Below are 21,925 nucleotides of genomic sequence, written 5' to 3' on the forward strand. Positions count from 1 at the left end.
TCATATAAAGATAAAAAAGAAAACTGACTTCATATAACACATACAATTTGAAAAAAAAATGGGGGATAGGTGTGATTTTTAAAAACTCACAGGGAATCCTGTGGTGATAGAACTACAAAGCATCCTTTTTTCCATTCTTCCCTTCCCTTCCTTCCTGTGGGTACTGGAGACTAAACCCAGAGCCTTGCGCATGTTAGGGAAGCAGTTTCACTGTAAGCGTGGGTATACAAATGTAACACAGAACACAGGAAATAAAACTATATTCACGTCCACCAACATGCACGTGGTTAGTAAAACTACAGATATCTTAGGGTTAGCAACACAGCCCAGAAGGTCAAGTTTCTTTGCCACCAAGTCTGACGACCTGAGCTCCATCACCAGGACCCACATGGTAGAAGGAGAAAATCAATTTCCATAGTTATTCTTTGAACTTCATATGCATGCTATATACCCCACCTCAACACACTCACATATGCACAAACAGCAACTGAAAATGAAAGAAATCTTTGCAAGATTAATAGACTCCATCAATATCAATATTCTAGATTATATTTTATTACAGTTTTACAAAGTAATATCATTCAGGGGCCTCTTGTTTTTGTATGTATGTATGTGTATGTACATATGTATGCATGTATACACACACAAATATCTATCTCTGTGGGTACATGTGTGATCATGCATGTAGATCATAGAGGTTGATGAGTATCTTACTCTATTACTCTTCACCTTATTTTTTGACACAGGATTACTCACTGAACGAAAGAACCATCAATTGGTCAGGATGGCTGCTCAGCAATTCTGGGACCCACCGGTTTCTACTCTACCCTACCCCCTAGAGCTGGGATTACAAACGTGTTTGTGGAAGATGTAAACTCAGGCCCTCATGGTTATATGGCAGACACATCTGCTCAGTGAACCATTTCCCCAGCCCCAGCCCCCTTTTTTTAGAGACAGGGTTTCACTACATAGCTATGACTAGCTTACAACCATGTACACTAGGGTGGCCTCACACTCATAAAATCCTCCTGAAGGTTGTGACTGAAAAGGTGCACCACCACACCTAGCCTGTTTTCTTTTGCTTTGTTTTTGTAATGGCAGGGTTTCACTTTACCCCTGGCTGGCTATAACTCATTCTGCAGGCCAAACTGGTCTCAAATTTAGGTAATTCTCTTGTTTTAGCCTCTTGAGTGCTGGGATTACAAGAATGAACCATTATACCCAGATCTTGGTATTATTTCTTAAATTGAAAGTCAGTCCATAATTATTTCATTTAAAAATCTAAAAAAGCAAGATATGGTAAAACACATCTCTAACTTCAGTACTTAGGAGGTAGAGGCAGGAGGATCAGAAGTTCAATATCATCTTCACCTGCGTAACAGGTCTGAGATAGCCAGGTCTACAGGAGAGCTTGTCTCAACAAAGGATCATGGGAGGCAAAGAGGCAGACAAGACTTTTGAGTTCAAGGCCAGCCTGGTCTACAGAGCAAGTTCCAGGATAGCCAAGACTACAGAGAAACCCTGTCTTGAAAAAAACAATAAATAAATAAACAAACAAAGCCAAAACAAAGGAAGAGAAAAAGAAAGGAAGGAAAGAAGAAGCAACCTATCAACTACAATAAAGAATGTCTCTACAGTGCCTTGCCCTTTCGTCTCCATCGTAGAATTCAAAAAAGGAAGATTAAGGCCAAACATGTTGGTGCATGCCTTTAATTTCAGCATGTGGGAAGCAAAGGCAGGAAGAACTCTGTGATCTAGAGGCCAGCATGCATAGTAAATTCCAGGACAGCAAGGACTCAGAGAGAGACCCTGTCTCAAAACATACACACGCAGAAAGAGTAAGAAATATTCTCATTACAAAAAGCAAGATTAATATTAAATATTATTCTCATTAGAATCTATCAGTAAAATAATCATAACAATGGGGAGTGGATATTTGTATCTGTAGGTCTAGTAATTCAACTATTAAAAATGCACAGGATGAGGGCTGACAAGATGGATCAGTGGTTAAGAGCACTTGTTCTTGCTGAAGATCTGGGTTTGGTTCCTAGCACCCATGTCAGGTGGCTGACATTGCTTATAACACCAGCTCCAGGGTATCCTGGGGTCTTCTGACCTCTGCAGGCAACTGCACTCAAGCAGACACAGATGTATACACATAATTATAAAACAAATAGGGGACTGGAGAGATTTCTCAGTGGTTCGGAGAACTGGTTGCATTTCTAGAGGGTTGGATTCCCAGCACCCACTTGGCAAATCACAACCATCTATAATTCCAGTTCCAGGGGATCAATGCTCTCTTCTGGGATCCGTGGCCTCTTCTGGGGTCCCTGCCCTCTTCTGGCCTCCACCGGCATCAAACACCCAAGTAGTGTGCAGACATACATTCAGGAAAAACACCTGTACACATAAAATAATAAAAGAAAATAAATTAAAAATAAATAAACAGGGCTGGAGAGATGGCTCAGTAGTTTGCTTGCTGTTCTTCTACAGAATCTAAGTTCAGCTGCCAGCATCCACATTGGGTAGCTCCAACTACCTGTAATTCTAGCTCTAAAAGATACAATGCTCTCTTCCGGCTCTAGGCCATCTCTCTCAGGGAATAAAGGCACTTGCCTCCAAAGCCTAACAACCTGACTTCCATTCCCGAAGCTACAGGGTGAAAGGAGACAACTAATTCCCCCAAAATATGCACTCAGAGGCATGTGCTTGCACACACAGATAAATAAAACATAATTTTAAAAGATGCTCACACAAGTAACTGCAACATTCAGGAAGTAGAGGGAGAATTACAAATTCAAGGTCTTCTTGGACTATAGTGAGTTTGAAGCCGGCCTGGGATGCTTGAAACCCTGTGTCACAAAAGAGGAAAGAGGCAGGTGGATCACTGTGAGTTCAAGGGCAGCCTGGTCTACAAAGTGAGTCCAGGAGAGCCAAGGCTACATAGAAAAACCCTGGCTTGAAAATTAAAAAAAAAAAAAAAAAAGAAGAAGAAAAAGAAAAAGAAAGGAGGGGGAGAGGGACTATAAGATGTCAGCTGGTAAAGGTGCTTGCTGCCAAGCCCAAGGACCTTAGTTCAATCTCTGAAACCCACATGGTAGAAGAGAGCCTAGTTCCACAAGCTGTCCTCTAATTTCCACATGTATCCAGACATGCACATGTCTCCCACCACCAAAAAGTTCAAGGTCACCCAACTACATGAGACCCTATCTCAAAAGAACAGAAGCAAAAACAAAAGTGAAAAGTTGCAGAGTGCCAGGCACGCAGCTCAAAAGTAGAATACTTGCATGTGCTATGCAAGATCCTGCTTTGATCTACAGCTAAGGAAAAGAAAAAGATCATGTCGGATTGGGAGGGAATGAGTAAGGGGGCCATAGCTGGAATGCAAAGTAAACAAACTGTAATTAATATAAAAAAATAAAAATTTAATTAAAAAAAAAAGATCATGAAAAGAGCATGAGGGATAGAGAGATGGCCTGCCAGTTAAACACTTGTTACTCTCAAAAAAGACCCAGGTTCAGTTCCCAGCACCCACATGGCAGCTTACAACTATATCAAACTCTAGTTCTAGGTGATCCAAGGACCTCTTCTGGCCTCTAGGGGGACCTGGAACACACTTGGTACACACACACACACACACACACACACACACACACACACCCAGTCAAAACATTCATAAACTTACTTTGGTAGTAAGTACTCCTAACAACAAAGTCATCTCTTCAATCCAAAAGATTTAAGAATTAAATCCATGAGTGGTGCAAGACTTTCATTCCACTCAGGAGGCAGAAGCAGGCAAATCTCTCAGTTTGAGCACAGCCTGGCTTACAGAGTGAGTTACAGAAAAGCCAGGGCTACACAGAGAAACCCTGTCTGAAAAGACCAAAATCAAAACCAAACCAACCAACCAAATCTCCCTTACGATTCCCAAACCAAACAACAACAGAACAACACCACCACCAAACAGAAGTCCCAGGTTTGTTTCCTAGCACCTACATGGCAGCTCACAACCAATGTAACTTGAGTTTCAGATAATCTAACACCTTCTTCTGGCCCCTGTGGGTGGGTACCAGACATACAAGAAAACATAAAACAAATCACAAAACATACACATAAAACAAATCAATCTTTAAAACAAATGAAAATGAGCCCTATACTTCAGCATTTCTAGGTAATACAGTACTTTAGAAATATGTACAAACAGTACTATGCTTGGTGTACCGTAGGATAATATACACTAATATATTTGACAAACTGCAATGCCTTATAAGTGCTAGTTGCTATACTTCCCGATGGCTATTGCTCTCAGATCTATCCTGGATGAAGCTTTACTTGCAAGCACACAGTGACTAATGTGCTCTGGAACAGTGGCTTTTCTCTTGGTTAGAGAGGTACAAACTGGAGAACTGATTTCTTAAGGAGTCTGAAAAGAAACTGTGGTTACTTCCTCTTCTAGGGGACTGCCACCCTTCACATCATGAAGAAACGTCTGGACAATCTCCCAAGCTTGGATACACAGACACAACACAAAAATAATCTTCAGGGAATCATGGAATCTTTGAAGCAATGTTAGGTCTTCTGGTCATAAAATCAATAGAGTTTGGGTCTGGAGAGATGGCTTAGTGGTTAGGAGCACTTGCCATTCTTGCAGAGGACCCGGGTTAACTTCCAGCATCTATATGGCATCTTATAACCATCTGTAATTGATCACAGTTTCTGACTTCTGTGGGCACCAGGTACAGACATGGTACACAGACAGACAAGCAAGTAAAATGTCCATACACATAAAAATAAGCAAAAACCCAACAGTACTTCTGCATTAATGACTGTCAACTGAGACCTCTTGAGGACCAGGCCTCACATACTCTTTGACAAAATTCTCACACTCTTGAGGAATAATTTATTTTGTAGTTTGTTTAATTTGCATTTTTAAAAATTTGTCTTGAAACAGCAGAGCTAGAGATTTTAATGTAGATTTTAAGCACTAGAGTTAAAACAAGGGAACCTGGATGAAAAAGTAAGACATGCCCAAGAATGTAGGCTTCTCAAAGAATTGTTGTAATTATTGTCTTTTTTGTTTGTTTGTAGAACAGACTGGCCTCAAACTTACAGAGATCCGCGTGCCTCTGCCTCTTGGAGTACTGGGACTATAGGCATTGTACCTCTGTGCTGAGCTAGGATTGTTGTCTTACTTGCATTTCAGACTAGGAAATGCATAGCTTGGAGTATCAGGTAAGTAGTGGAGCCAGCACCAGAAAGCAGGAATGCCTCTGAAACTTGTGATCTAACCACCATAAAAACGATTTTTCAAAGTCTCTAGTACTGCACTGTGTGGAAATTGTACTGGGGCTATGTGGAGGAGTTCTGGAAAAGAACCATGTTTACCCAATGTTCCCTGGGTAGGCACAAGACTTAAATTCATCACAGGCAGAAGGACTGATCTGAAGAAAAAATTTCATTCCATGAGTAAATTTTTTTCATGTTTAACTCAACCCTTTCTGCTAAAATCCAATCCCTTTTCTTCTCTTCCATTTCCATGTGGATGATGATAGGTACCCAGCTCTCCTCACGAAAAGTCCTAAGGAGACAGTGGTGGAAGAGCGGGGTGTTTCCTCTCCCTAGCTCTGCTGAGATTATTATTAGGATGTTTGTCTCTCTTCAGTCACTTGAATCTAACCCATGTTATGAAACCAAGAAGAATGCAAGAGAAAATGAACCACGAAAGGCAAGCAGAAAGGAGAACCCCAACCAAATCAAGAAGGCCAGCTGGGAGAATGCCTAGAATCTCTTGGGACCTTAGCAAATGAAGGTTTTTTTCGACAGGCTCAGCAGCAGGCTTCAAGTCGAACATCAACCCCACTGTGGTGGTCTGGCCAGTATCTCCCAAGCTAGTAGCCTTTCACTCCATGTGACATCTACAGTTACCTTGCTCAGACAAGAAGGAAGGGCTATAGGTTTTGCCACACTTCTCCCCTTCCATTCCGATATTACCTTGCTGGATTGAGCAAGTTAGACAATCCAGTGAAGGACTACAGAGATGTCTGGGAAAAAGGACAATTTTGGCAGGAGGATATCAAGATCCTAAAGCTAGGTCCAGAGGAGCTCTTCTGGGACCTCAAGGCCAGATCCAAAACTCTTCTTTTCTCCTCATACAAGAGGCAGAAGGACAACTGGGTCTACGGCCATATCACTGACCTCACCTGATCTCAGAAACTAAGCAGGATCAGGCCTAGCTAGTACTTGGATTGCAGAACAACTAAGGCCAAAAGACCGGACACAGAACACAAGAACATGTCTCATTCCTTCCTCTATTCTTCATACATTACTCCACTCGGGGTCCAAAGCATGTCCACATTTCACTTTGGTTTCCCTTGACCCATCTACCCTATGGACAGGATAGAGTTAATGGCATGATATGGGCAAGCTATAAATTTCCCATCAGTGTGGAGAGAACAGGATTGTTGGCAGGGAGGGGGCTGGGCTGGGGGGAATCTGGGAAAAAGCCAGGAGGTTGTCTCTAGGTAACAATAAACACTGCAAGCAAGGAGCAGCTGTTACACTTACTCTCTCTGCATCACAATGCTGAAATAACACTAATAAACCAGTGTGCCCAATGCACAGGCATACATACACTTAGGGCCAAGGCCCAGTTGCAACTCTAGGGCTACCTCTGCTCCAGAGCAGGGTCCTTGATGCCATAGACATAGCGGTCCAGGCCTGGTGTACTTGCGGGGAAGGATAAAGCTAATGCATGCTTCCCAATTCAAAGGCACTGATTTGTGGAGTCAGGTTGGGCAGCCAAGGCTAAGAATACAATTCAGGTCTTCGATGTTCAGTGGTAGAAACAATTCAAATTCAAATGTAGGGAAAGATAATTACTTAACATGTCTGGTCAGACTGGTAATCAGTTGGCCAAAAATTGAGCTGACCAGTGGGAAGTGAAAGAAAAGGGAGCAGAGAAAGGAATTTGAGAAGGAAGAAGATTCTTCATTCTTAAGAATGAAGAATGTGTTATCTCTCTTGGGGCTAGAGTCCCCATACCTGCCTACAACCTCACTGAAAATCTAGGCTTCCCTTACAATACAAGTTTTATAACCAAGGCTAAGTGTTCTTAGTGTTGGTTTAGTTCAGAACTAAGCTTTTCAGTAAGGGTCCCAAAGCTCCTTATACTGCCAGGAAGGAGGAAGAGAAAAACTGATCCTATCTTCCTGAATGAAGAACAGTTCATCTATAGCCGTGCACCATGGCGCACACCTGTGATCTCAGCACTCTAGGAGGCAGAGGCAGGTGGATCTCTGTGAGTTGGAGGCCAGCCTGGTCTACAGAGTGAGTCCAGGACAGCCAAGGGTTACTACACAGAGAAACCCTGTACCAAAAAACCAAACCAACCAACCACCACCACCACCACCAACAACAACAACAACAACAGTCAATCTGTCTTTCTTCAACAAAGCCATCTCTGGATCACCAGGAGTGATGGATATAGGACCCTTGCTCTGGTTAGAACGCTAAGCTTCAAGCCAGCAATAAAAAGAACAGAACTAGACAAACAAGAACTCATGATCTAACATCAAACACCTGCCCAAGCCTGTCTTCTATGAGACCAGAAGTCAGGGTGTTTATTATCATGTGCCTAGATATACTAGTATCCAAAGTCCCTGTTGTTCTCTCTCTTTGCCAGTTCCAGACACCAACTGAGATAGGAGATACATACTGCCCACCTGGCGTCTGAGAGAGAAGAACAGCAGTACTTCTGAATGTCCGTGACTACAGCCATTTCCCACCGGACCAATACCCTGTTTAGCAGTTTAAATGTCTGCAGCTGCACCTCTTTGGTCCAAGGTGCCTGATTCTAGTGAGGAGTACACTAAGCACAATCTTTCTTGGTTCTGGTCTTATATTTGTCTTGTTTTTGTTTTTTCTTATTAAATTTATATTGGCGATGGAGAGATGGCTCAGTGGTTAAGAGCACTGGCTGCTCTTGCAGAGACCCATGTTCAGTTTCCAGCACCCACATGGCAGCTCACTACCATCTGTAACTTCAGTTTCAGGGGATCTGTTGTTCCCTTCTGGTCTCCACAGTACAGTAAACATAGACATACATGCAAGCAAAACACAAATACATGAAATAATATTCAAAAAAGAAATTTCTTGACACTAGACATGGTAGTACAAGCTTATCCTTCCAGCACTTTGGAAGATGAGGCAAGAGGATTGAGACGTGGAGGCCAGCTGGGGCTACATAATGAGATTCTGACTCAACAACCACCCCCACCCCGAAAACTTTTCTGTTAGAGCACTAGGCAGGCAACTGAGGCATAACAGTACCAGTTGTTTATCAGGAAAACTTCTCTTTTGGAAGGTGCCCAGGATTCCTGAGCTGCCTGCCACAAATGGGTGTATAACATTCTCTGTGTAGCCTATAGAGATAGTAGGGCAATGTCTCAATCTTTATTCGTAAGACGCCTCACGGGGAAAACCCAGCTACTCCTGCTCACTTCTTTCCCATCTCTCCCTTTCTTTTCATAGTTGGGGCATTTCCTAATCTAGATGAGAGATTCTTCATCTACAGAGCTCAGAGTGGGCAGGACTGGGGCAAAAGAAAACTCTAACAGACTTGATCCCCCTTCCCCTCTGTTGTTTTCATGAACCACCCCCATTGCTGTGAGTCACCAGAACCTCAAGCTCTGCTGAGCTGCCAGCAGCCTTTTTCCTCCCCCTCTCACAGACAGGCAAATATGTACCCAGTGAACCCCAGTGCCCACTAATCTCCTACCATAGGACCATAGCACTCTATTTCATCCCTAGGAATCTGCAACACAGACACAGAGATGAGTGAGCAAGAGAGACCCTAGCATATGCTCTGTGCTGGGGCAGAAAGCAGGCTGCCTGCACAGTGGAACAGGACCACCAGCCAGGCGAGCTGGCACACTTGGGCATATAGCCATAAGCATGTAAAAGGAAGAATATGGGGTATAAATAATGTTCAAAATTAGACAATCTCTTGGTTTCATCTCAGGCCTGTTTTCTTTTGGGGGGCTAGTAGACTCCATGGCACTGCTACCTCTGTCAATGTCTTTCTCTGCTTTCCTTTCTGCTTAAGGCTTTGGAAGATGCAGGAAGATCTGCACAACAGCTTTCTAAGTATCAATGTGAGAGGTTCAGATTTCCAGATCTACCCTCAACCCATGGGAAAACTGAATAGAAAAGGAAAAAAGGGCCCCATTAGAATAAAATGCTAGGCCAATGCTGACTTAATCCCAGAAGGCAAAGAATTCTGGTTACTGCTATCTCGTCCTGCTGTGTGCACTTCATATCTAAGTATTTCCCTGCAAAGAGTCTTGAGTTTCCTTTGGACTTCAGAGCAGACTCTAGACTTGAACTTAAGGTTATAGATCTGGCACTCTGGGATTTGCTCGGGAGGGAACGCAGCTCTGTTCCTCAGAGAATACCTACAATGTCGAGTGAATGCTTCCTTATGCCTCCAATACACTGGAGTAGGGATGAACCAATTACCAAGAACAAAAAGTAGCAGGCTTGCATATAGAAAGAAGCTACCTTCCTTCCTTCCTTTGCTCTGTGAACAGCAGCCACATATTCCCAAACAATGTTCACTATGGCTGTCCTGGACTACACTGAGCAGCTAGTCCCACACGTATAACTATAGGTCTCAGTTCTAAAATGTCAATACTTCTCTTCTTCTTCATCTCCCTGACAGGAAAGCTTTTGGTACAGTGTCCTGATAGCGACAGTCCAAGGCCTTTGGAAGCAGGAAAGGGCCTAGAAGGACTTTTTCCAGACTATCCTAGGGGATACGAGAGCCTCTCACCCCCTATGCAAGAAACAGACTGTGACGGCCCCTGACAGTCTAAGGCAGATCAAGATATGGCTGGAAGCTGCAGAGGTGGATCCTGCTTTTCTCAAGGCCTGGAGGTAAAAACAGGTTACTAAGGTAAAAGACAGTTCTAAGGGTGGAAGGAAGGTAAGGATAAGAGTTGGAAAGTGTGGTCAATTCTATCAGTATTGCCTTCAAACCTTGCATCCTATCCTGCCTTCACCTCAGTTTAGCCTCACCAAGCACAGATAAAAGAATGTTGAAGATTTTGAGAAAAGAGGAGAATGCTGAGAAATGACATTTTTGACAATCTAGTAGGAAATCCCTTCATTACCTTCATTCACCCTTCTCTTCCTGGCCCTAGCATATGAGCAACAAAGAAAGTTAGGGAATGGAGATATAGACAGCTGGCAATATGCCCTGTTTTACAGGATGAACCATCAATACAAGAGCCAGAAGGGATCTAGGATACTACATGAATTCAGGAACATTTCTATTTTGTAGAACCTTGTATTTGAACACTGTCTCTATCGTAGTCATGCACAAGAGGTGTAAACAACTATTGACATTTTGGCAAAACTGTTTCTAATTGCTTATATTACAGCACAGAAACTTGTTATGATAAGATTTTCTTTTAAAAAAAATTTAGTCTTGCTGGGCTCAGTGGTCAAACCTATAATCCCAGCATCTGTGGAAGCAGAGGCAGGCAAATCTCTGTGAATTTGAGGCCAGAATGGTCTACAAAGTAGGTTCAGAACAATCAAGGCTACACAGAGAAACCCTGTCTCAAATCAAACAAACAAAAAATGTAGTCTTACTTGAGAGATTTGCCTTTTGGTTAAATAATTGAGGAAGCTGGGACATTTCCTTCCCTTAGACCTTAAAAGACATGGCAAAATTCTACAAAGGGGTGGGAGGACCAGAATGGATAGTGACCCCTGGAACAGGCTGCACAAAGGGGATGTTCCCTGTCACATCTCTTATAGGATGTACCTGCTGGGCTTTCCTAAACTGTTTCCAACACTCAGGAAGACAGTGACGTGCGACTTCAGGCAGTGGACAGAACATCCTGCTTATGCTTTTCACTTGACTTTCTTCCCTCCTTCCCTACCTACCTCTCTTGCCCCGTGATCCCAGGAACTCTCAAATCCAGAACATAAAGCAACTTCAGGGATGGATTCAACTCGTTCCTCCTCTCTGGGTCTTGGCTTCCACATCTAAATAATGAAGGGGTCAGGCAAAATGAGCTCCAAGTTCCCTTCTTAGCAACAGTAAGGTTCTAAGATTCAGACCCAAAGTCACCAGCTTTCATTTGCGTGCCATTTTGCATGTAACCTCTATGGCACTTATTTCCCACAGAAATGTATAGAAATGACCCCAAACACTGTCTTTTTCAAATCCCCTTTCCCACAGTCCCATGTCCATGTCACTAGCTCTTATCCTGTCTCTTCAGGGACTTCAAAGTTCTTCCCCATTTCCCTTTCGTAACCTTACACTCTCTGAGATCAGCCCATCTAAACAGAACTGCAGGAGAAAGAAAACAGCCTTACCTACTATTCTGGCTGCATATTTAGGCTGCAGACCTGAGTCAATCAGCACAATTCCATCTCTTTTGGAGGTCCTGGCAGTTGGGGGGAAATCCTGGCACCTTTCCCCAGTGCCTCCCCTCCTCCTCCAACCCGCTATTCTCCATGCCAGAACGCAAAGTGGCCAGTGATTGATGGGCCTAGGTTCCCGGTAACCGCACCCAGTGGCCCAATCCTCCTCCCTTATCCAATCCCTCCCCTGTCCCTATTCAGAGATCAGATTGTCTCATGTTGGTCCCTGAGGTCCCATTAATTAAAAATACATCCAATTAAATGGCAGGTGAAAACGTGCTATTGGCGCTCTACACCCCCCTGCCCTGGCTTGGTCTTTCCACCCCACCCCCCTTTAAGGCTCAGCTGTGCTTTGAGCTGAGGAAAAAAAAAAAAAAGATGTGGAGAAAGGAAGAGAGCAGAGGAAGACATAGGGTATGAGCATGACATGGGGGGGTACTTGAAACTCTGCCAGGGTAGCATGTGCCAGTCTGGGAGGGTGGCACCATGCCCTGGTGTCTAATTTCTAGAGGTGTGAGTAGGTTAAGTCAGTTGAGTATCCACCTCCATTTCTCTTAAAGGGACAGAGGGCAGTCAGAGGGTATGCCTAGCTATACTGCCCTGCTTCTGAGTTTGACAGGTGAGGAACAACAGTGTAAATGCCAGAGGGACCTTTGGAGTGGGTAAGATGTTCAGAGGCAAGAAGGGTCTGAGTCATCTTGGTATACCCCCTTCTGCTATTCCTCAAACTAGGAAGATAGAGGGCAACTGGCTGGGACCCAGGTGACAAGGCATGGTAATGTTCTAGAGCTTGGCTAGGTCTACCCATGCCTACAAGAGAGATGAAAAATGAAGAGAGGAAGGAAGATGCCATAATGTGGGTGGGAGTAGATGGGTTAATAGGATTAAATACACACAGATGCATGTTCATGTGGACACCAGGTCCCTGAGCGCCTGAGGCTCACAGGGACCTGTCCTGTTGGCTCTTCCTGTAAGCAAAGATAGCAGCAGTAGCATCATGTCACCATGGCCTGGCTGTCTAGTAGGATTTGCACAGTGCATCTCCTTGAATCACTGACTGATCTCATTTTCTCCAGTTCTTATGGAGTCCCAGCATTTTGCCAGGTAAGGCATCTGCCTCCAACCCACGTCTTCCTCTGGCCGGAAGTGACACAAGTCAAATGGACACTGACCACTGTTAGAAAGGAGCAAGTAAAGGAGTGACTAAGGGTGGCACACAGAATCAGGAAGCAGAGAGGGTGCCAACTCAGGGTTTCGGCCTGGCTGCCTTGGCAGCCTCAGCACCTCCTCACTTCACTTTAACGCTAATTGGAGATTTTAATCTGCACTGCTGCTCTGCTCGGGGTGCTGGGGGGAGCACCAGCTGTGCAGTAATTCCAGCAGCACCGACTGTTTAATCAAGCTGTCCTCCTGGGGAGGGGCCTTCAGGCATGGGGGAAGGAGGAAAAGGAGGAAGACCCTGTCAGCTCCCTGAGCCTGTTCATTTTGACTGAGGGCAAACTGTGGGGTCTTCAGTCTCATAGGACCCCAAACCACTTGGCAGGCCCAGCAGAGCCACGACATGGCATAGGATAGACATGAGGCTCTTAGCCATATCAGTCCCTGTCATGCTGTTTTCTGATACTTTTTTTTTGGCTCAGAGGTCACTGGAGTCTTGGGTGTGCTTTGCACAATCAGACACAAATATCTATTAGACTTGAATTCTGTAGGTTTATGTTTGGGGCTGGGGGTGGGGGAGAGGTAACCTACTTTCTCAGTCTCCAGTTTCTCAATTCTTTCTCACCAACAAAGACACTTTTCTTTGATTACTTGTAGAAAATGTTTTCCCTTCCAAAATCAAACCAACCCTACCCTCCTGAACTGGAACACAACATCTTGGAGGCAAGGGGACAGCTGGAACCAAATAAACCTTAAAGGGAGAGCACCTGGAACGTCTAAGTTCAGTGGGCACCCACTCAATCAGCAGGCCTGAAGGGCATTAAAAAACAACAACAACAACAAAAAAAAACAACAAACCAAACCAAACCAAATCAAGACAAAACAAAAACAAATGGTATCAGTTATTTTTCTGGCTTCTGGGCCCTGTTCTCAGGCTCTCTGGAAGTGTTTTTGATCCTATCCCTGGAAAGAGTGCCCTCATCCAATCATTTCCTAAAGGGCTTCGGTTTTAATTGGTCTGCAGTGCCCTCATGTGGTAGAAATTAGCACTGCAGTTGTCCCACTGGCCAGACTACTTTGAGGAATCAGGTAAACTGGCTGACAAACAAGTAGCAGTTGTAATTGTTGGTGCTCTCTACGCCATCAATGAACTTCACCCATACGTACTACCTAACTACTTCCCGGGACATTTCCTGCTTCCTAACATCTGCTTTATCTCTCTTACCCAGTCTGTCACACATGCTCCCAGGGAAGTAGCACCTGGCTCAGATCAGGACATAGTGAGGCCTGCTGCTTCTGCTGTCTGGGTTGCAGAAGTGAGAGAGGCACTGCAGAGAGGGGCCAGAGAGCCAAAAGGATAAGGCAGTATCAGCTGGGTGTGGTAGCACACGATTTTGATCCCAACGCTCAAGAAGGCAGAGACAGGTAGATCTCTGGTCTACAAAGTGAGTCTAGGACAGTCAAGGCTACACAGAGAAATCCTGTCTCAGGAAAAAAAAAAAAAAAAAAAGGCAGTGTCACCTCTAGCATCCGGTAGGCAGGAAGATGCTCTAATCTCCTGACAACTCTCCATAGGTCTTAAAATAAAGCAGACACCATATTTAAAAGAGTAACATCAAGTGGTTAACTATAACCTAGAGCCATTCCTTTCCCACTCCCTGGGGTATGTGGACCGTTAGGGAAAGGTAAGATGCTAGTCCTAAGGAACAGACACTAGATAAACACTCTCAAACATCCAGGTATTTTCCCAGGTAGGCCTTCAGACTTTCAGCATTCAAGAGAGAGGATATGGGGGCTGGAGAGATGACTCAGAGGTTTAGAGTACTGGCTGCTCTTCCAGAAGTCCTGAGTTCAATTGCCAGCAACCACATGGTGACTCACCTTATAATGAGATCTGGTGCCCTCTTCTGGTGTACAGGTGTACATGCAGACAGAACATTGTGTACATAAATCTTAAAAAAAAAAAAAGGCTATTTTTTTAAAAAAAGAATTTATTTATTATTTATACAGTTTTCTGACCGCATATGTGCCTGTATGCCAGAAGAGGGCACCAGATCTCACTATAGATGGTTCTGAGCCACCCTGTGGTTACTCAGAATTGAACTCAGAACCTTTGGAAGAACACCCAGTGTTCTTAACCTCTGAGCCATCTCTCCAAGAGATGGTATTTGTTACTGGGTCATTCTTTATCAGTATCAAAGTCTATTTGTTCATTGGTCCCTTCCATACCTGCTAAATTAGGGAAATGGTTCTGAACTCAACAGAAAAAGATTATCATTTGATGTACAGCAGAAGGGCATCTCTAAAGATTAGAACTTGGAAATACTGAGACAAAGAGTTGAGTTACAAATGCCTTCCCTTTTTGGGAAGGGAAATATTCCTCAACAAAAATATTCCTTGAGAAGCTAGATGTAGGTCATGTAGTCCTAGCTCATCTAGGTGCAGGGGAGGGAGAGAAACAAATACAAGAAACAGAGAGAAGGAGACAGAGTTCATCATTTGTGAGTTGTGTGAATAAGCATACCTACCAGCAGGAAAGGAAGCTGGAGGTGCCAGCTCTGGGCATTAAAGACAGGAAGCAGCCTGCAGTCCTCTGCTTCTGGTGTCTCATGCAGTGTCTGGATATGTGGAATCTTCCACTGAACCTAGAAAAAGGCAGTAAGAGGTCAGAGGCAATGAGAAGAGACAGTATTGATAGTATAAGTCAAGACTGTCCTATTTTGACTTAAAGAAATACAAAACAAAACAACAGCAGTTTTGGGAGAAAGGTGTTTATGTATGAAGGGGTGTGGGCAAGTGAGATAGTCACCCTAAAGGAGGCTGAAAATAACTGAATAATAATGCCAGTACTCCATTGTAGAGGCATATCCATTAACAGAGAAGGAAATAACTACTACTGCTGGCGAGGGGCTCACTCATTCTAGCTGGAAGAGAGCTTGTTAACTAAAAGGTAGGACACCAGAACAGGGCCAAATAAAAAGCTCAGGAAACTCTTCTGGACATTTTGAAAAAGGGAGAAAAAATAAAAAAAAATAAAAAAGACCTCCCTGACCATGTATGGGGTGCTACTCCATGTGCAATCAGGCCAGTGGCTTCTGACATGAAGGGCTTTAAGTCCCTACCTGGCTTCAAGTTTTGTAAATGAGACTGACAGGCTCTGGATGCGAGGTAACTGATAGATGTCCCTGAGTTCTTCAGGGGCCATCCCTGCTGCTGCCATCTGTAAAGAAAAGAGGCTACATCAGACACAAGGCAAGGGTCCAGAGAGCAAAGAGGGTCTTTGGTCAGCGTAGATTATTGTTGTTTCTCCAGTTCTCTTAGACCTGAATTCCCCAAGTATCAAATGAATCTAAAGAGTTGACTGTTCCAGATATCTACCTCCAAGAAACTAGCTCCTAGGCTGATAAGTGAAAAACCATGGCCCTGATATGTAGACACATTTCAGGAAATTCAACAGAAGCTGTAAAACATGGAAATACTATAAAGGGCAATGTACGTTAGTGTTGATACAAGCTTAATACAAAATTCTACCTTGGAGGAGGCAACCTACATTTAACCAGATCACCAGTTTGGAATTGAGGTTCTCTTGCCCATCAAAGCTTTGGTTTTTTTGTTTGTTTGTTTGTTTGTTTGTTTTTTGAGACAGAATTTTGCTGTGTATCCTAAGACTTGTTTTGTAGACCAGGCTGGCCTCAAACTCACAGAAACCTGCCTACCTCTGCCTCCCTGAGGGCCGGGATTACAGGCGTGTACCACCACGCTGGCCTATCAAAGCTTCTTTAAGAGAAGTTCTAAGGTAGAAAATGGCCTTAATTATGAAGCAGAAAGGTTTTCAGGAGAGCAGACTTGTTGCAATTTGGGCAAGTAGGTCTATCATGCATTTCCTAGGCAGGAACAGAGTCTTTGTCTTCTATTCTGTAAACTATAGTGTAATTGACTAACTGTAAACAATGTATAATGGGATCTACCCTTTGTTATCCACAGACAATATCCATTTGGCAGATCCCCTAACACAGGCCATCACAATCTCCAAGTTGCCTAGTGTTTCCCTGCTTCCTTCAGCACTTCCCTTTTTGCTATTACAGGCTCCCAATGTTTTATGTCCAGAGAAAGCCAAGCACAGGAAAGGGCAGTAGACCTAGCTCCAGGATGAGATGACTTACAATACCTGTCCCACAGGCCAACCATCTGATAAGATTATTTTGGATTCTGACCAATGTGAAACACTTTTCCTTATTTGGTGTCCAAGAACACCAAATACTGTTTCCTGCTTCCCATAAATAAGAGAAAGGCAGAAGGTCCCCACCAATATCCTTGAATCTGGGAGTAATCTGTTTTCCCTTGAATCCCACGATTCCATACACAATTCGGAGACACTCTCTCCCAGCTCTATTTTGATTCTTTCCAACATCACTTTATTGTAATGTCACAGAACCTAAGCTGAGATTTGTATGAGCTTTTCACATTGCCTCTGAGCAACTTTTCCTATGATCAGTCCCCCTTGCTTGTGGCTAAGGATTCCTTAAAAATTTGGGTAACTATAAGAGCATTAGATAATCTTTGGCTGTGGCTACCACTTTTTCCCCAACAAATCAGTCCTTCTATGAAAAAAAATATTTATAAAATTTATATGTCACTGCTTCTTTTAAATCACATTACTTATTATATGTGTATGTAAGGGGTTTCTGTGCCCCAGTGCATTTGTGGAGGTCAGAGGACAACTTGCAGGAACTGGTTTTCTCCTTCCATCATGTCGGTCCTAGGGATGAAGCTCAGTTTGCTAGGCTTGGCAGAAGGCACCTTTACAAGCAGAGCTGTCTTACTGGCCCTGAATGAGTTTAACTTCTTTAAGACAGGCTCTCACTGAGTAGCCCTGGCTGGCCTCAAGATCTGCTTCCCTTCACCTACTGATCCCTGGAGGGTTAAAGGTGTATGTTACCACACCTGGTCACTAAGAGAGTATTCTTGAAGGTAAAAATACATAGTATGGTTCTGTACTAATAACTTTAAATCTACTTTCCCCCCTCAAATTCTGTCCTCCCCCTATTGAGTCTCAGTTTTTTTCTTCTTAAAGTAACTCATGTAGGTTAATATTCTGCCTCTGGGAGCTAGTCCTAGATGGCTCAACAGTCTCACTGAATGACTACTGTGAATAAGACACTTTCCTTCTTTAAGCTTCAGTATCTTGCTCTATAAAGACAGAGGCTGGATTACATGACCTATTTTCTAGCTCTAAAAATTTATGGTTCTGTAAAGTGCAAGAACCAAATGTTCCTTCCACCCCATGATATTTGGGTTTCTCACCCTTCTCTATTCCACCGTAGGAAGCAGTACCCCTGTAATATATGCCTTTCTAGTATACTTTGACTGAAGGGGCAAATGAATCCTAAGAGTTTTTCCATTAAGTGCCAAGCCCTTTCTCCTTAGAAGAAAAGTTAAGGAATGGATCTAACTCTGATCTTGACAAAGCAGATAGGAAATTGCCTCTTCCCACCCTCAGATTGCCACACTTGACTTTGCCCTAGGGAATCTCATAGAAGTAGTGGCTTTGAGTCCGAACAACTGTGTGTAGATGGGAAGAAAGGACACATAAATACACACACAGCAGACACATAAATATCAAAACGCACACATTCCTGTTTTCTCCTACTTTAGGTCTGTACATGTCTGCAAGAAGCCTTAGTAAGATGGGACATAGCATCCCAGACTTCCTTCTCCCCAAAGTCAGAAAGGAAGAGACAGTGCGACAAGAGCTACTTGGCTTCCTATAAATTGTTTTGTCCTTCCTCACAGCTGCAATCAGAAGCTAAGGGCTCCCGCAGGCCTTGTTCTGATCTGCTGCAGGCAATGGAGGGTTTTTGAAATGGAGAGGACTTGGCTGCGGCCCCGATTCAGCTGCCGTTGGGGCTGGCTAATGGGCTCATTCGGGAAGACCCCCGCCTGCTGCACTAAAGAGTCCCCTGCCGAACCCCTCCCTAGTCCCAACCCAATTAATAAATGGGGGCTCCCACTTTATGGCTCTGGGAGCAGGAACCAGAGATACAAATGACCCCCAGGGAGGGACAGAAAAAGGCCTTCCAAGAATCAAGCCAGAGAATTGTGGCACATATTGCCACAGGCTAGTCATTTCCCATTCTCAAAGCATTAAAGGGGAAGAAACTGACAAAAACAAAACAAAACAAAACAAAAGAAACACACACACACACACACACACACACACACACACACACACACACAAACCCCAAAACAAAAACCAACTAACAACCAAAAAACACCTCTATTTTCTTTCCCAGATCCAGGATGAGCTAGCATTCTTGATGTATTTGCTACACCCAAGAGACTTTGTCTGTTTTTTTAACCTGGAAAAGGCTTGGCAGGGTGCACACAGATAGGGCCTGCTCCAACCATCGAGCACTGGACAAAGGTACACTGCATGTGGCAAATAAGTACCTGCTTCTTAAAAAAGAAAGCTGACACCTCTCCCCTAACTTTCACCATTACCTCAACTGTGTCCTGGAATTCTTATCTGGAAACCACCTCTCACTCCAGACCCCCACGCACACCCATGCTGTCAGCAAGCCTAACCCTGAGAATAACCCTAGTTTCTTTGGATTCCCCTGGTCTTACTCTAGTGCAAGTCCTTACAGCCTCAAGTCTGGGCAAGAACAGCAGCATCCTAAAGAACTGTTTCCTTGGCCCAACCAGTAAAGTTATAAAAGGCTTCAGCATCATTTTTAGCCCATCCTGCTTTGCCCCCTATTACTACTTAACAAACCAAATTTCAAATCCTAGTTCAGGCCAGTAAGATTGGTTCTCCAAATTCATTTCCTAATACATCTTTCCTGTTCCATTCTATTCAGTCAATTCATGGCCCTCTGTGTAGAACATACATATACCCTCTTCTCCCCTATGTTTCCTCCTATTTTATGTCCACAATGTTAGTGAGAAGCTCTTTTATGGGGCACAGAACCCATCTTCTCTCTTCCCAAAGTTTCAAAGAATGAGATAGTGAGACAGGAGCTACGTGGGTTGCTAAAAATCACTTGGGGCTACGCGCTGTGTCCTGCCATCTTAACAAGAGTCCTTCTGATTAACTCAGCCTTTTCTGCTTATTTCTTTGCTTTGGCTTCTTGTTGGGGCTACACTTACTTCATAACCTGCACATCCATGTACAGACTTGTAGACTCTTAAGTCAGCACATACCCATAACCCCCAAACTCTTGAGGCAAACTTGAGGCCATCCTGGACTATGGGTTGAAGCCAGGCTGGGTGACACAGTAAGACTTTGTCTCAAATAGAAAAGCACAACAAACTAAACCAAAAATATAAATTCCCTATACCTCAGCCAAGTGTAAGACTCACCTGTCTCCCTGGGCTCAGAAGCTTCCTAAAGGAAGGGCCCTATCATAATGTTCTCAGTTGTCATGACTAATGATATTCCAGTTCCTCAGCGAAGGTGTTCTGATGGCCTAACTCTTTGGATACAGTATACCATTGTATTTTGGGTTGCCACCTACTCCAAAGGACATTAAGTCTTTCCAAAATTACAAATCCAGGACAGGCAGCGGTGGCACACACCTTTAACCCCAGCACTGGACAGGCAGAGGCAGGTGGATGTTAAAAGAAAACAACAACAATAACAACAACAAAAAACCCCACAAGGCTACACAGTGAGAGCTTGTCTTTTTTTTTTTTAAAAAAAAAAACAACTTATAATTTATTTTTATTTTATGTGCATTATATGTGTGAGGGTGTCAGATTTTGGGGCTAGAGAGATGGCTCAGCAGTTAAGAGCACTGGTTGCTCTTCCAAAGGACCAGGGTTCAATTCCCAGCATCCACATGGCAGCTCACAACTGTCTCTAACCCCAAGATCTGACACCCTCACACATATAATGAACCTAAAATAAAAATAAATAAGTTATTTAAAAAAATGGATCTGTGAATTCCAGGCCAGCCTGGTCTACAGAGCGAGTTCCAGGGCAGCCAGGGCTAACTAGAGAAACCTTGTCTCGAAAAACCAAATAATAATTAAAAAGTACAGATTTCAGTTTCATGATTTCAAAGTGTTAAAAGAAAACTTAAAAGGGCAGGCTGGGGGGAAGGGCGGCGCAGATGGAGAGATGGCTCAGTGGTTAAGAGTACTAGCTGCTCTTCCAGAGAACCTGGGCTTGATTCCCAGTACCTACAAGATGGCTCACAACTGCCTGTTACGCCAGTGCCTGGGATCAGAGATGCCTTCTTCTGGCCATACAGCAGGCAATGAGCAGCAGGTAACCCACATGGTGCAAACATACATCCAGGCAAAAAACTCATACACACATTAGAAAAAAATATCTCCTTGACCCATAGTATTTAAACATTTTCTTTAAAAACAACTCAAGGATGAAAACTCATTTATTACATTAAAAAAAAAAAAGGAAATCTCTCAGGGTGCAGTGGCACACACCTTTAATCCCAGCACCTAGGAGCCAGAGGCAGACAAATCTTTGTGAAATCCTGGTCTATATGATGAATTTTAGGATAGCTAGAGCTACATAGTGAGATTGTCTCAAAAAACAAAACAAAGACCTATCTCAAACTGGCCTTAAACTTGCTCCAGTATGGCCTTGAACTCCTGACCCTCCTGCGTCTATCTATCATGTCTAAGATTATGAACAAGTTTTAACTACCATGTTTAGGCCTTATTCCCTACAACAGCTAAAATTAATCCTGTATTCCCAGATAAATCTGATTTTTAGATTGAAAATCAACTCCAATGCCAAGTAATCTTGCTCCCTTTAGACCTGCCTCTGATCATTTTAGAATAGTGAAGTTATGTGCTCCTTTCAAATGCCTAACCTCACTCTAAAATGCTGATTTTTCACTTCCTCTAGATTAGCCTTGTAGTTAAAGAAAAAGTAATCTACTATTCCCCTTATCTCTTAGATACAGCTTGATATCTTAAAAAATATTTGCCTTTTATTCCTTCCAACCTTTGGTTTAAGGGTGGCCAAAAATTAAGATGCCAAAGCAGTTGTGGGTGATGGCGCACACCTTTGATCCCAGCACATGGGATGCAGAGGCCAAAGCTAACCTGCTCAACATTGTGGGTTCTGGGTCAGCTAGGACTAGTGAATCCGCTTCCTAAAAACAATTTTAGTGTATGTGCTGAAGCAAACACCACTTTCTTAAAAACAAACAGCTACCTTTCATCAACTCAACTGCAGGATAGAAGCTACTTGGGCTCCTAAAACTTGTGGCTACATGCTGTGTCCTGCCATCTTTTCGTTCAGAGTCATTTTGATTACCTCAGCCTTTCCTGCTCATTTCTTTGCTTTGGCTTCTTGGGGTCA

At 43.5% G+C, this 21,925-nt stretch overlaps 1 protein-coding gene across 5 annotated transcripts in view; it reads right to left on the bottom strand.

The window, feature by feature from the left end:
• Positions 1 to 535: 535 nt before the first annotated feature.
• Positions 536 to 21,925, bottom strand: part of Cdk12 (cyclin dependent kinase 12) — an 81,968-nt gene continuing 60,578 nt past the window's right edge. For 2 of the 5 annotated variants that reach the window (XM_060386806.1, XM_021659884.2), the window contains 4 exons: positions 15,714 to 15,811; positions 15,120 to 15,236; positions 10,951 to 11,052; positions 536 to 2,400 (listed from right to left, as the gene is read on the bottom strand). In XM_060386806.1, coding sequence (XP_060242789.1) covers positions 15,786 to 15,811 — 26 coding nt within the window. In that variant the 3' untranslated portion in view covers positions 536 to 2,400; positions 10,951 to 11,052; positions 15,120 to 15,236; positions 15,714 to 15,785. Of the gene's footprint in view, positions 2,401 to 2,753; positions 2,853 to 10,950; positions 11,053 to 15,119; positions 15,237 to 15,713; positions 15,812 to 21,925 lie in introns of all 5 variants that reach the window. The other 3 variants (XM_021659882.2, XM_060386805.1, XM_021659885.2) reach the window with 3 other exon arrangements.

This window comes from Meriones unguiculatus, chromosome 7, assembly GCF_030254825.1.
Source record: "Meriones unguiculatus strain TT.TT164.6M chromosome 7, Bangor_MerUng_6.1, whole genome shotgun sequence".
Taxonomy (NCBI): domain Eukaryota; kingdom Metazoa; phylum Chordata; class Mammalia; order Rodentia; family Muridae; genus Meriones; species Meriones unguiculatus.